General features: G+C 30.4%; 2 protein-coding genes across 2 annotated transcripts in view; both read left to right on the top strand.

Moving 5' to 3' along the window:
• Positions 1–178: 178 nt before the first annotated feature.
• On the top strand, positions 179–7,959 carry vito (nucleolar protein viriato). The gene is made up of 5 exons (XM_016059799.3): positions 179–408; positions 2,492–2,597; positions 4,472–4,520; positions 6,912–7,041; positions 7,744–7,959. The coding sequence occupies exons 1-5, from the start codon at positions 344–346 to the stop codon at positions 7,928–7,930; spliced, it is 537 nt and encodes a 178-aa protein (XP_015915285.2). The 5' UTR covers positions 179–343; the 3' UTR covers positions 7,931–7,959.
• A 4,482-nt stretch (positions 7,960–12,441) lies between these two features.
• LOC107445412 (ATPase family gene 2 protein homolog A) overlaps positions 12,442–13,154 on the top strand; it is a 40,374-nt gene continuing 39,661 nt past the window's right edge. Inside the window, exons 1-2 of the mRNA XM_087149757.1 lie at positions 12,442–12,486; positions 12,625–12,670. The gene's annotated coding sequence lies outside the window, so the exon portion shown is untranslated. The remainder of the gene's footprint in view (positions 12,487–12,624; positions 12,671–13,154) is intronic.

Here is a 13,154-nt window from a genome sequence, read left to right as displayed (position 1 = left end):
ATTTTCTAAACATTGCAAGCGTAGTCACACTGCTTATAGCTTGCATGACAGATCTTAATTTCACCTTTCAGGGACCATTTTGATCAGCAATTTACGAACCTCTGATTCTCAGAATCTGATTGGTGACATATATTCTCACATGAAAAACTTACCAATCAGATTCTACTTTTCCCTCGACGATTATGTGCACTCGACGTGCACAGACCAGCAGAAATAAACCGCCGGAAATTTTTCTTATAAATGTAAACAAACTCAAGAAGATCGTACTTGTGCGACTAAAAATATATCTGAATTTGTGGGTACCTACTTCAATTGTACGTAAACTATCTTTAGCTTTATTATTATGAAGAAAAATAAAGGAGAGAAAAGAAAAAAAGTTCATCTAATATTTGATGAAATTGAACGAGCGTAAGTTAATAATTCAGATTATACCCTGCCTATTCCAACAATTATTTAATTATCAAATCATTTATTAACCACTGATAATAACTTTGAAAAGAAATTTGTTATTCTACATAAAGTTCTGTTTTACAATAAGATATTTAAACACTGCTATGTAGTTGGAAAGATAACGTGTTTCCTGACTTACTAATTCAAAGCATGGATGACCCAGTGGAAAATAACCACTTTAAAACTTCTGTAACTGTGCCAAAAAATTTTTTTCAAATTTTGGCTCTAACTGGTAAAGGGCAAGTCTGTGAAACTTATCTGGTCACTAAAGTAAATTTATTGCTGGCCATTTATTTACTTTCTGTAGCACTTTTTACTTTAAAAGTACCTTTAAAATAATTTTGTTTCTAAGTTGAATTATTTGTTTCTATAAAAAATAATTTTTTTAGTTATGAGACTGCTATTATAGGGAGATATCCGTATTATGATCTGTGACAGAATAATCGCCAAGTCTTGACTATTTCCGGGTAGTGCTCAAAAGAAATTTACACGAAGGGACCAACTCAAAAGATATAACTCGCAGCCACCTCCGGGCAAGAATATGCGTGTTTTTTTTTAAATGCAAGTTTAATATCTATTTGGCACCTTGGTGATTGTAGTTGGCATGACAGATCATGATACGGAAAAGTTGTTATTATTAGGTAACTAATAGCATTATTGCATAATTTAGAAATATTTCCCTATTGAGATCTTTTGCACCAACTACAACCACCAAGGTACTAAATTGGCTTGAAACTTAGAAATTTAAAAAGAAAATAAATATGTAGTGGTTTGCTTTAGGGTAACTATGAGTTACTCACCCTTCAAGTTGGCTCCCCTTTGTGATGTTTTATTTAATTGACTGGAAATTAAAACTTGGTAATTATTCTGCTCTAGATCACGAGGCAGAAATCTTTGCAATAATTTCAACATAAAAACATTTAATAGCACATGCTGATAATTCATTTTTAAAAAGAATATTTTCACTTTGTCAATTTAAAAGAGTTATTCTCATCTTAAGTGACTAAAGGCATGCACATGGCAAGTCGTAGGTCCAATTCCATCCTCCGAGTTCTCCCAATTTTTACCAAGACCTCAGAAGCATTTAAATGCGTATATAAGTAATTTTAAGATTTTATTTATTTTTCTGGAATGTTCTAGAAGTTCCTTACGTTAGCTCTTAGATGATTTTTGTTTCCTTATTGAATTATATATAAGTTCATGTGGAAATGGAAGTTACTATATTCTTTTTATTCTCGTCGTTTATAAATAAATCTGTTCTATTTGCAAGCGTAAATTATGTTCTTTATATGTTTCAATATTATCTGAGTTATCAAGCATTATTCACATTAACATATTGGCATATATAAGACATGTTTTATTTTATTTTATAACTGTTGTTGATCAGCCGACCCATTTTTTTGTGTTTACGACTACTAATGTTCAACTTCGTAGCCTTGCAATTTTTAACCCAATCCAGCTGATAAGGAAACTCTTGGATCAAGTATTGGGAGAAATTTGCCTTTGTGGAAAATTTTTTGATCAAACTAACCCACATTTATGTAACATGGAGAGGAAGACCGGGAGAACCTCCCATGGTTAGCCTTACGGCAAGGGGACTCTAACCCATGATCCATCATTGGTATCGACCAGCCGTCGCTGGGATTCGAACCTAGTTCACCTCATTGATAAGGTGAATGCTCTTATCCCCTGAGCCATCAGAGCTCACCTTTTAGCATATTGTTATATTTATTGTGTTTAAATGGCCAGGTGACCTAGTGGTCAGCATGCCTGACTACGAAGCCAATAATTGCAAGTTTGAATCCCACTTAGGGCATGGATGTGCTTCTCTGTGTGTTCTCAACTGTTATGTGATCTGTGAATTGTGCCTACTATGGCAGTGTGTCACAGGTAATATTGCTTGTCTCTGTAACTTAGGTTCGCACGTGCCCAACAGGTAACTTTAAATTAATAATAATGTCTATTTTTTTTTTTTTTTTACAAAAAAAAATATATCTTTTACCGAATATTTCAATTAAAATGTTATCATTTTTAATTTCAGAGAATTTCTCACTGGATCTCGAAAAAGAAATTTGGCTCGTAAAGTAAAAGCTAAACTAAATCTTGATAAGAAGTTAAAAGAAGAAATGAAAAAAATAAAACATAATGTAAGTGGTTCAACTTTATGTCTCACTGATTTGTTTTGACAAATAGTTTACTTATAATTTTTATGAAATTTTATTCTCATTAAAATAAGATATTTAATTACATTTGAGGCTAGTAACCAATAAAGTTTTAACTAGTTTTCTTAAGTAAAGTTTTTAATTATATTTTCATTTCTTTGATTATATCTTGATATTTATTTAGTAATTTCTGTTTATCAATATAATTATTTCTAAATGAATACACTATATAATGTATATAGGGAGAGACAGACAGAGTAAGTTAAACATGGGGACATGAACCAGCAATCATAATATTTGAATTCTATACAAGATTAAGGATTTTATATATATAATAAAAAATGTTGTAACTTTTCAGCAGCCAACAACAATAACAAATAAAAGTGTCATATTTCATTACAGCAATGTAAAGAACAGCAAATTTTAGTAGGAATGTGTATTGGCTGGATCCTACATTAACGGTAATAGCATGGGAACTAAAAGATGTTGTAATTCTAAAACTAAGAGAAAAAAATTCATCTGTAGTCAGTGCGAAACCAAATTCTATCCTAATTCAAGTTCACATATACCACCACATCAACAGCCATCCTTCCAAAAAGGCAACATGGCCTAAACCTTTTACTGTTCGCCACATTGCTCTAATGTAGCCAATATGCAGAGCTCATTCTAGGCACAAAAAAAGGGCAGGGTGCAAAAATTTAAAAATAGGGCATTATTATTCTAAAAAGGCAATAATTTCCTTCTATGGGTTTTACACGTTCTAGTATTAAAAAACATTGTCAATTAGTAAAAGAATTTTTTTTTTTACTTTACTAAAAGTAGCAAAGTAATCATATTAATTACTAATTTTTATTAATAAATTAACATATATATTGAGTTAATGGGTAGTAATTTATTTAGTAGCTTAGTAATTTATTTAAAATGCATGCATATATTAATAAAATAATAAATGTATGTTTTTAAGTTTCTGTACTTATGATTTAATAATTAAAATGATTAATAATTATGATTTAACGGTAGTGAAAGTAACTGCAAACTTTCAATGACAAGTTCAACAAGGGGTGTGATGGTTATTTTTCCTTTCCCATATAAATGTATTCCTATGTATTGACAGCAATGACAAACTAAATAAAAAAAGTTGAAAGTAGCAAAAGTTTAAGAAATCCATGGTAGAGTTTGGGGAAAAAACAAAGAAAGGTTGAGGAAAGAAAGGGCAAAAAGGTTATGGAGTCTATTATATCAGGGCACTAATTTACTTCAGGGGGGGCAACAAGGTGGATTCTTTTGACTAAAAGAGCAGCAGGGTGCTGCGCCCTGTTTACCCTGCCTATAATGAGCTCTGTATATTGTAGCAATTATATCAATAATAAGAAAAAAATTTATTGGTGTGTAATTTATTTATTTTTTTAAGTTTAAATAGATTTAATATTGTTTTATTTTGCTAATTTTTTAAACAAAACAAAATGTTGCCTAAGCATCATGTTTTAAAAGAAAAAAAATTGGGCATCAAGGGGCATTGATATCTCTTTCTTGATGTGAAAAACTTATGATTTCACTGTCTAATGTATCCTCATGATTTAAGAATGTCACTTTCAATTTAGATATCTGTTTCATTTATTTAATATTAACTCAATTTCATCTGGTTTTGGAAAAAACCCATATAGGTTAGACTTTGTTTTTTCTTTCTAATAAATAAGTAAACTAGTTTTTGGCAATATTGCCACTGCTACAGAGCAAATATTTCTCATTTAGCTTTTATTCTATTGGGGGGAAAAGGATTGTTTATTCAGTTGCTCCTATTTGTATTTTTTACCATGCTAACATATTAACTGAATTACTTATTTTTATTCTTTGTGTAGCAAAAGGAAGCATTTGAAGAAGCAATTAAGACACAAAGAACTGTCCCAGGTAAAACTATTTTTGAAGCTATCCATTTTTTATAACTTAAGTAACAATTTCAAAGTTTGTTATAAACTAATCTTCCAATATCATTACTGCTATTTTTATACAGTGTAACGTCCCATATCCGGGCGTCCCTTTTCCGGAAGAGTCGATTTCCCAGACACTTTTTAACAATCAAAATAAACAAGCATCTCTTCATCTTCCCCTCTCTTTGAAAAAAATAATTTAAAAAAAAAAGGTTTTTTGACATGTTTTCTCCTTTTCTAACTTCTAGTGATTTATGCATTGAACCCATAAATCAACAGACAGGGGAAGAGAAGATCTACCAAGACTGTCTAGTGACTCTCCTCCTCTGGAATGCAGGAAAGGAGGGAGTTTTGTTTTCAAAAGAGCACAACTGATTCCCTCCCTCCTCTCCTATGCAGCTGGCTAGTAAAAGATGCATTTCCTGGAACCTTTTTATAAGAGTGTTAGGGAAGGAAGAAATACTGTGAAAAAGGGTAAACACAGCAAAGGTTAATGTAGAGGGGGGGGTCACTTTCAGTCACACAAGAAAAAATAGAGAGTACCCAATCAGCATGCCACCCCTTTATGCTTGATTGATAGCCAATGATGGGAGAGAAAATATTGTCACTTCCCCGCCCTCAACTTGAATGACAAATGAAGAGGAAATGAATTTTTCTCCTTCATCTACCCCCTTAATAAATGACTGGAATTTACCCTTCTTGCTTGAATATTTCTAGTTCAAAATGGGGGGAGAGAATAATTAATATTTTCATAACTGTCAAAAAAAATTTGTTTTCTATATTTTAAGCAATAATTATTTTTTTTCTAATATTCTGTTTTCGGTTGATTAGATATCATTCTAACACTAAAACATTATTGCTCGAAAAATAATGTTTATTTATTTTTTGCTTCTTAAATTCAGATCATTTATTAGGTCGTTTAAGCTTTGTTTACCTTGGGGTCTATTATACGGAAAAATGTATTACCCGAACTTCCGGAGCTCCCACCGAGTCCGGATACGTGACTTTCCACTGTAACAAATCTTTCGTAAGAACTTTTTTTTTAGTTTGAACCTTAACAATGCATGCATTGTTATTTTTACTTAAAAGTGCATTTACTATTCTTATAATTATCCAACCATGCATGGGAAGATTGCCATCTTTAACCAAAACCAGACTTCTGAATTTAATGTTTTTATTTCTTGATTCTCTCTTTACTCTATTCTTGTAATATACTGATGTAAATATTTCTCCATTTTCAAATAATTTGCACCAATTTGGTAGTCAGTGTGACTGTAAATTTAGCTTATTGTTTTCCAAATTTGTTAGACATAGCCTTATAATCGCATAGGCGAAAAACATGTCCAAGGGTTTTTAAGTCAGAAATAAATGGAGTCAATGGACAAAAGTATAAAATAGCTGTGTGTTTAATTATTGTCAAAAACTCTTTGTAAGTTAATTTATAATTGCTTATGGCATGTTGTAAGTTGTATTTAGCCCTGGCCTCTCATTAGCTGCCATAAATTAGGTGCTCCAGAGAGGAAAAAGTTGAATTTACTAAATTCAAATGATATGTAACTTATCATTAGATTTATTTACAACTTTATTTAACTTTAACACTCATAATTAACTGTAACCAAGTCAATGAACACTGTTTAGGATTCACTTTCATTTCTTAATACTTTATGTGTGTTTGTACCCATATACATTTTCATATGTAATGCTTATCTTAAAACTGGAAGAAGTATTATTTGCCATATAATCGAACTTTTATAACCGAAATGATTGAAAGTCCTGACCAAATAATAGGCTTCAATATTAAATATCTTTTTATGGTGCTCAGTTACTCTCAAATACTCTTTTTTAATAATCTTAAGAAATTTTTGTTTTCCTAACTGCAAAACTAATCTTTAAAATGATCAATATTCGAAAACTGTTAGATCACAATGTGGATGATTTGAAAAGCACTAAATTTTTTAGTAGCTACAAGATAGAATGAAACTAATAATTTCTATCAATTCAAAGCTTTTCCTTAATTTTTATTATTAATAAAAGAAAAAGCTATATGAAGTTTGAAATTGTTTCATAATTTAAACTAAGGGTAATTTTGTATTCCGCAAAATATTTTGAGAATAGAATTTGAGTAATTTAAAATAATAAATAGTAGTCATTTTTAATTTTTTTTTATTTGCTTTTAATGTTATCTTGCTTATTTCTTTAAAAGTATTGAATTATAATTAAAAAAAGGGGGGGGAGAATAATTAAATTTTCCATAAATGGAATAATATGTTACACATTTTTTAGCTTGTTTGAAAATTAATATCCTAAATAAGAAGTGAATGTTGATTTTCTTTCATTTGAAGATATTGAATTATCACTTTGTTTCTTGCAGAAGTGGAACATCTTGTTGAACCTGTAACCTATGATTTACCTGACCATACAGTGACCATCAGTGAAGTAGACAATTCTCCTTCGACCTTTCTTCCTCTTGCTGCAGGCAAAACTCAAGAAGAAATTGAGAAGTAAATATTAGTACAACTGTTTTATATCATTAAAAAATAAAATTTATTTATTTCTACATTTTGTAATATTATTTAATTTCAAAATTTATTAGTTAAGAATTTATTTTGAATTAAATTATGGATATGTTGAAAAAAACACCTAATGACCAAATTAACTTTTTTTTTTCTTCTCCAAAGTCTGTTTTACTCCTCTTTTTAATGTTTTGGTCCCCTTTTCAATGATTTGAAAATCTGTTTAAGAAAGTGTTTCATTACATTGAAATTGCAATGCAAACTAGCCTAGCGTGTCAATCTCTCTCTTTTGTTTCTGTCGTTTTAAAGTCAATAACGTTGGCATTAAGTACACTGCTGTATTTTAAGATTTGTACCACAATCTTTGAACCTAGAGATCATTCGCTAATCATAATTTTCGTTGTGAGTTCAGAAAAGTCAGTCATGCTTTATCTGTTCAAAATTTTCATGCCTCTTTTTCTTTACTTTTATTTTTTCTATATAGTTATTTAATTTGTTTATTGATTTATTTATTTGATTTCAGAAAGATTAGGTCATACTTGCTATTTTTCTGTAGGGTATTGTATATAGCTGTATATGCAAATATATATATATACGTTTTACATTCATTCATAAATATATATATATACCCATTTTATGTATTTTGTAATATCTTTTATGACAATGACTTTTTTTTATGTTTATTTAAAGGTTACGAAAAATGATTAAAGAGATGAAAACAAAACGAGCAAAAGTATTACAAAAGAGCAATATTCAATTTGAAGTGAAGAAACTTCAAAAAAAAAGTGATAAGCTGAAAGCTAAAAGAGAAAAAAAACAGTACCAAAGGAATCTGAAGCACATGAAAAAGAAACATAAGAAGAAACTCAGCAAATAATATGTTTTAAAATAAAAGTACTTTCTTAATTTGTCTTCTTTTTTTTTCAATATTTACTAACACCTGCTTTTCATTTATGTACTTAAATTCATAAAGTAAACCTAATACAGTGAAACCTCCAGGGAAGACCACCTCTATTAGTGACCTCCTGTATATACGCCCACTTTTGGGAAATTTTTTCCATACACTTTGTGTTGAAGAAAACCTTTAAAAGAGACCATCAAAACCTCTACCAGTGCCCTAGCAGACCTTTACACCAAATGCAAAACAGGTCAAATAAGGAAACACGAAAAAATATTAAAACAAATAAGTAGATTAAAATGTAATCGATATATTTGTGTGAAGCTCTTATTTATAAAGCTCTTCTTGTCGATCTCTGTTGGAGATCTACAATCTCTTGTTGCAGTCAGGGTGCACTAAAGACGATGCTATCAATGATTGCTTATTTAATTAAAATAGTTCTATCATTCATAATTGGTAACTTCGATTTTAAACATAATTATGTCAATAGGGATCATTTTTATTGACTCTAAATTTTATTCCTTGATCCGGTTTTCATGACGCCAACACAAGTGGCATTTCTATACCAAGAGAATGGCACTGACTAAAATTAAAATCGTTAACAAAAAATCAAGTACATTTGATAACATTTTGAAGTCGATTGTGGTAACCTTTAAAAACGACTAACCTCCATTAACGACCATTATTACTATGGAACGTAGAGTAGTCGCGTTCAGGAGGTTTCCCTATACATCATTTATTTCAAATTGACCCCTAATTTTCAATTATTAGATTTTTTTTCTGTTTTATTTTTAAAAGCAGACTATCAACTTTTGGAACTCGTGACTTAATATTTTGTGACCCTTTCTGTAAGTCAAAAAATGATTGATTTCGAGAGAAAATTTAAAAGTGTACCTAATGACACTAAAAGTTAGTCCCTCTCTTTCTTTTTTTTACATCAAGAAAAAACATTTTTTTTCCTCTACATTTTCAGAGTTGTGGATGCAGTAGGTGAAATGTCTTCTAAATCCCAGTAAAGTAATAATATTTTTACTAAATTCAAATTGTGTATTTCAATTTTTATATATTATAAAGGTAAGAGGCATTTCATTTAAAATTATATTTTGAATTATAACATTTAGTAAATAAACTTTCAAAAAAATGTGCAAAATATTGAAATTTCACAAAACTAGTATAAAAAATTGAAAAGGAAAAAAAAAAGACTAATATTAAAATCTGACAAGCACACTGACACATATATAAACATCTTATAACAATATATATACATATAATAAAAGATGTATATGTTATTAGATATATACTATATATATATTGATGTTAATTTTATACAATTTAAATGGTGAATGTAATTTTAGTGTTGTTTAAATAATTTAGTTTGTTTTTTTAATTATTGTACGAGAGTTATAAAATACAAGAAGATGACATTAGTACTATTAAAAGATGAGTTTGATTGTAAAGAAACATATGATAAGGTAGTCGAAAATTAATTAAATGAATACATCACTTTCGGATGCGCTTTTGTTGAGAAAATTATGCTTGTAACATCGTTTAAAAAAAATATGTATATTAAGTAAAAATTTAAATGAAGTCAGTATTCCGAAAGGATATGAAGAAATATTTCTACCCCAATAATTCAATACTCCCTTAATTTCTTCATTTACTACTTAATGGCCACCTTTGATGTTTACTTTTAGAACCATTGTTAAAAAAGTAAAATATTAAAAAATACAATGTAAGAGTTACATATTAATATTTAAGCGAAGATGAAACAAAACCACTAATTGCTAGCAAAAAAAATAAAAATATCAAAGCCAGTTTGATTGCCTGAATAAACTTTGAGGTGTTTCCAGTCCAAGGCATATATACATATAGGAAAGAAATTGTGTTAAGATAGAATTGCTGAAAATTTTCTTTTTTGTAATTGCGTATCTACTTTAACACAAAGGGAAGGATGAAAAACGGTAAAAGACCTTTTCAGAGAATTATTTCCCTTTCTTATAAAAGAACAAACATATTTCACAGAGAAGGGGAAAGGCCACAGCTGCATGTAGTTGATTGTTAGCACTTTCAGTATATTGCAATTCTGGCTTACTTAGTTATTTCCTCTACTACCTATTGTCAGACCCAGTGGCTTGCCTCCCGGAGGAAGGCAGAGGGCCTCTCTAAAATTTGCAAACAATATGTTTCCCCCTCCTGAAATTTAGACACTCACAGAAATAAAGTCTAGTAAAATCAGAAATTTAAAAGAAAAGAAAAAAATTCAATTTTGAAGCTATTTTTTAAATAGAAAACTTTATATTCCTCTAAAATTTAAGTAGGGGGTCGAAAAAATGTGCTTTGACCCTTCTGATATTTAGTCGTTCGCCAAGACGAAGTTAAGAAATAGGTAATTTCAGAAGAAAAAAAGCTATTCTTTCTCAACTTTGAAGATATACACCAAGTAGGAAACAACTTTATTTTTTATTATGGGTGATTAAATGTGTTTTTTGAGATTTGGAAAAGCAAAATAAAAGTAGAGAAACATTTCCAATTTTCACTCTATTTTTCTTCCGAGATAGTAATGAGGGGGCGAACAAAGTGTTTGTTCCCTTCTGCAATTTCAACGTGCTCAAAAAGAATTAAAATTGGTAATTAAGAAAAATTTCATCTTCGAATCTATTTTCCAAATAGAAAACTTTATTTTCCTCTGAAATAAAAGGGAGGGGGTAAAAAATCTATTTCGCATCTTCTGAAATTTAGACATTAAGAGAATAAAATCAAGTAGAATCAAAATCAATTATCGAAAGAAAAAAAAATTTTGTTTAAAAACTTCCAACTTATTTTGCAAATAGGAAACTTTATTTTCCTCTTTAATAGTGAGGGGGAAGACAACTTTATTTTCATCTGACATAAGAGAAAGGGGAGGGTGGCAAAAATGTGTTTTGTAACTTCTGAAATTTAGACATTTGCAGTAATAAAGTCAAGTAAAGTTGGTTATTTTTTCCAAAAAAAAAAAAAAAACTTAGAAGCTATTTTCCAAAATGAAAATTTTATAGTCCTCTTAAATTAAAGTCATGGGGCGAAGAATAAACTTCTTCCCTTCTGAAATTCAGACATTCTCAAAAATTAAGTCAAGTAAGATTAATATTTAACTTTTTTTTTGTTTTCAAAGCTATTTTCCAAATCGAAAACTTTATTTTGCTCCAAAATTTAATTGAGATGGACGATATTGCTCTGAATACCCTTCTGAAAGTTTAATATTCGCAACAATAAAGTAAAATAGAATTGGTAATTTCAGAAAAGAAACTACTTTTTCTCCAATTTACTAGCTATTTTCCAATTTGAAATAGAAAACTAACCCCCCCCCCCGAGAAAAATACTTCTGTTTTGTTTTAATTTCTTTCTATGTATAACAACTTTTAATTTATTACAAAAAATTTAACACTAAAATACTTTCGTATTTAGTATAGAGAAGAAGAGCACAGCTTAAAAAAATAAAACAGGTCTTTAGAAAACTAAAATAATTGCCACTCTTTTATGATACCCTGGATGGAGTAATAAATGCATCCTACACTGACTATACCTCCCACAGAATTGACCCACAGTTATCTGACTCCTCAAAAAATAGCCATCTCTTTTCACACTATAGGAAAATGTCCTTTTGCTTCTTTAAATTGCCTTAATCATTTTTAAGGCACTGGGCTCTTTTGTACAAAGTCTTATATATTTACCGAACTACCTCTACACGTTCGATAAGTTGTCTTAAACAGGTAACTATCTAGAGATGTTCAAAGATGATCACTTGAATCAGTTTGCGTAGGGACCGAGGGTGTGCGGTATTGGTCTTCGTTAAACTGTTCTACCGTAAAGTGCTCGACTTCATATGTCGGTCGTCGGGCTACCGAAGCGGGGGTGCCATTGCCTCTGCAGAGGATCAAATTTGTATCGGCATGTATTCCGATCATCCTGCAGCTCTAGTGCGACGTAAATGAACAACAACAGAATGAATCCTTAATTGTGTAAAGTTATGCTTTTTATCAATTGCTTGCAAATATAAAATAAACTAAATAAGAGAAAATAGTAATAAAATGTTTATAAGTAGACGTTCAGCAGATTCTCGTTTGACTTCTAAATTCGCATATGCGATTATTTCGCATGCAATATGCTGTTGTTGTTGTTAATTTACGTCGCACTAGAGCTGCACAATGGGCTATTGGTGACGGTCTGGGAAACATCCCAGAGGATGATCCGAAGACATGCCATCACAATTTTGATCCTCTGCGGAGGGGATGGCACCCCCGCTTCGGTAGCCCAACGACCTGCGCGCGAAGTCGAGCACTTTACGGTAGCACAGTTTAACGAGGACCAATACCGCACACCCTCGGTCCCTACGCAGGCTGATCCAAGCATGCAATATGCATGCACGCATATTTCTACTGAACCTACTTGCAAGCTACAAGCAAGTTTTGAATCTGTAATGACAGAACAAAAATGACCTTTAATACAAACAAAAGTGGCCCGTGCTCGTTGATCTAAACATCTATAAGTTAAACTTGGTATTATCATTTAATTTGATCGCTATACGAGTCACTTTCTTTTCTTTTTCTATTTATTTTTATTTACTATCTAAATAATTTGGGGTTGTCATTATGTTGTTTTAAATAAATTCAAATCTTTTTTCCCCTGAAAGGTAGACAAAGTATTTTTTGTGTGATTTCCAGCGAATTAATTTACTCAATGATAAGTTAATAAATATATTGGTAAACCAACTAACATTTGTCAGCAATTCAATTAATGTTTTCGCCGTCAAATATTTCTTATTATTTTTTAAATTTGTAAATAATGATACCTTTCAAAGAAAATTAAAAATATTAGTAACTAAATGAATTTCGTATTAAAAGTTATATATTTCACAAGTTACTGTTGAGATTAAATTTTTGGAGTAATATAATAGATATCATTAATGTATCGGGGATATTTCCGTATCGTGATCTGTTACACCAACTACAGTTGGCAAGATGTCAAATAAGCTTTTAACCCTCAAATTTTTTTAAAAAAAAGATATAGATGTTGGCGCGAGGGTGGCCACGAGTTATACCTTTCGGGGTGGTCCCTTTCTGTGATGTTCTTTTTAGTTTTTTTTACAAGCCGCTGCCCAGAAGTTTTTTTTCGAATTTTCGAGAAAAAAAGATCCTTTTCTCTCCCTTTCCTTACCTATGCAACT

Source organism: Parasteatoda tepidariorum, chromosome 8 (genome assembly GCF_982258835.1).
Source record: "Parasteatoda tepidariorum strain Cologne lab strain chromosome 8, Ptep-v5.0, whole genome shotgun sequence".
In the NCBI taxonomy this organism is placed as follows: Eukaryota; Metazoa; Arthropoda; class Arachnida; order Araneae; family Theridiidae; genus Parasteatoda; species Parasteatoda tepidariorum.
This window is presented reverse-complemented; position numbering and strand designations above follow the sequence as displayed.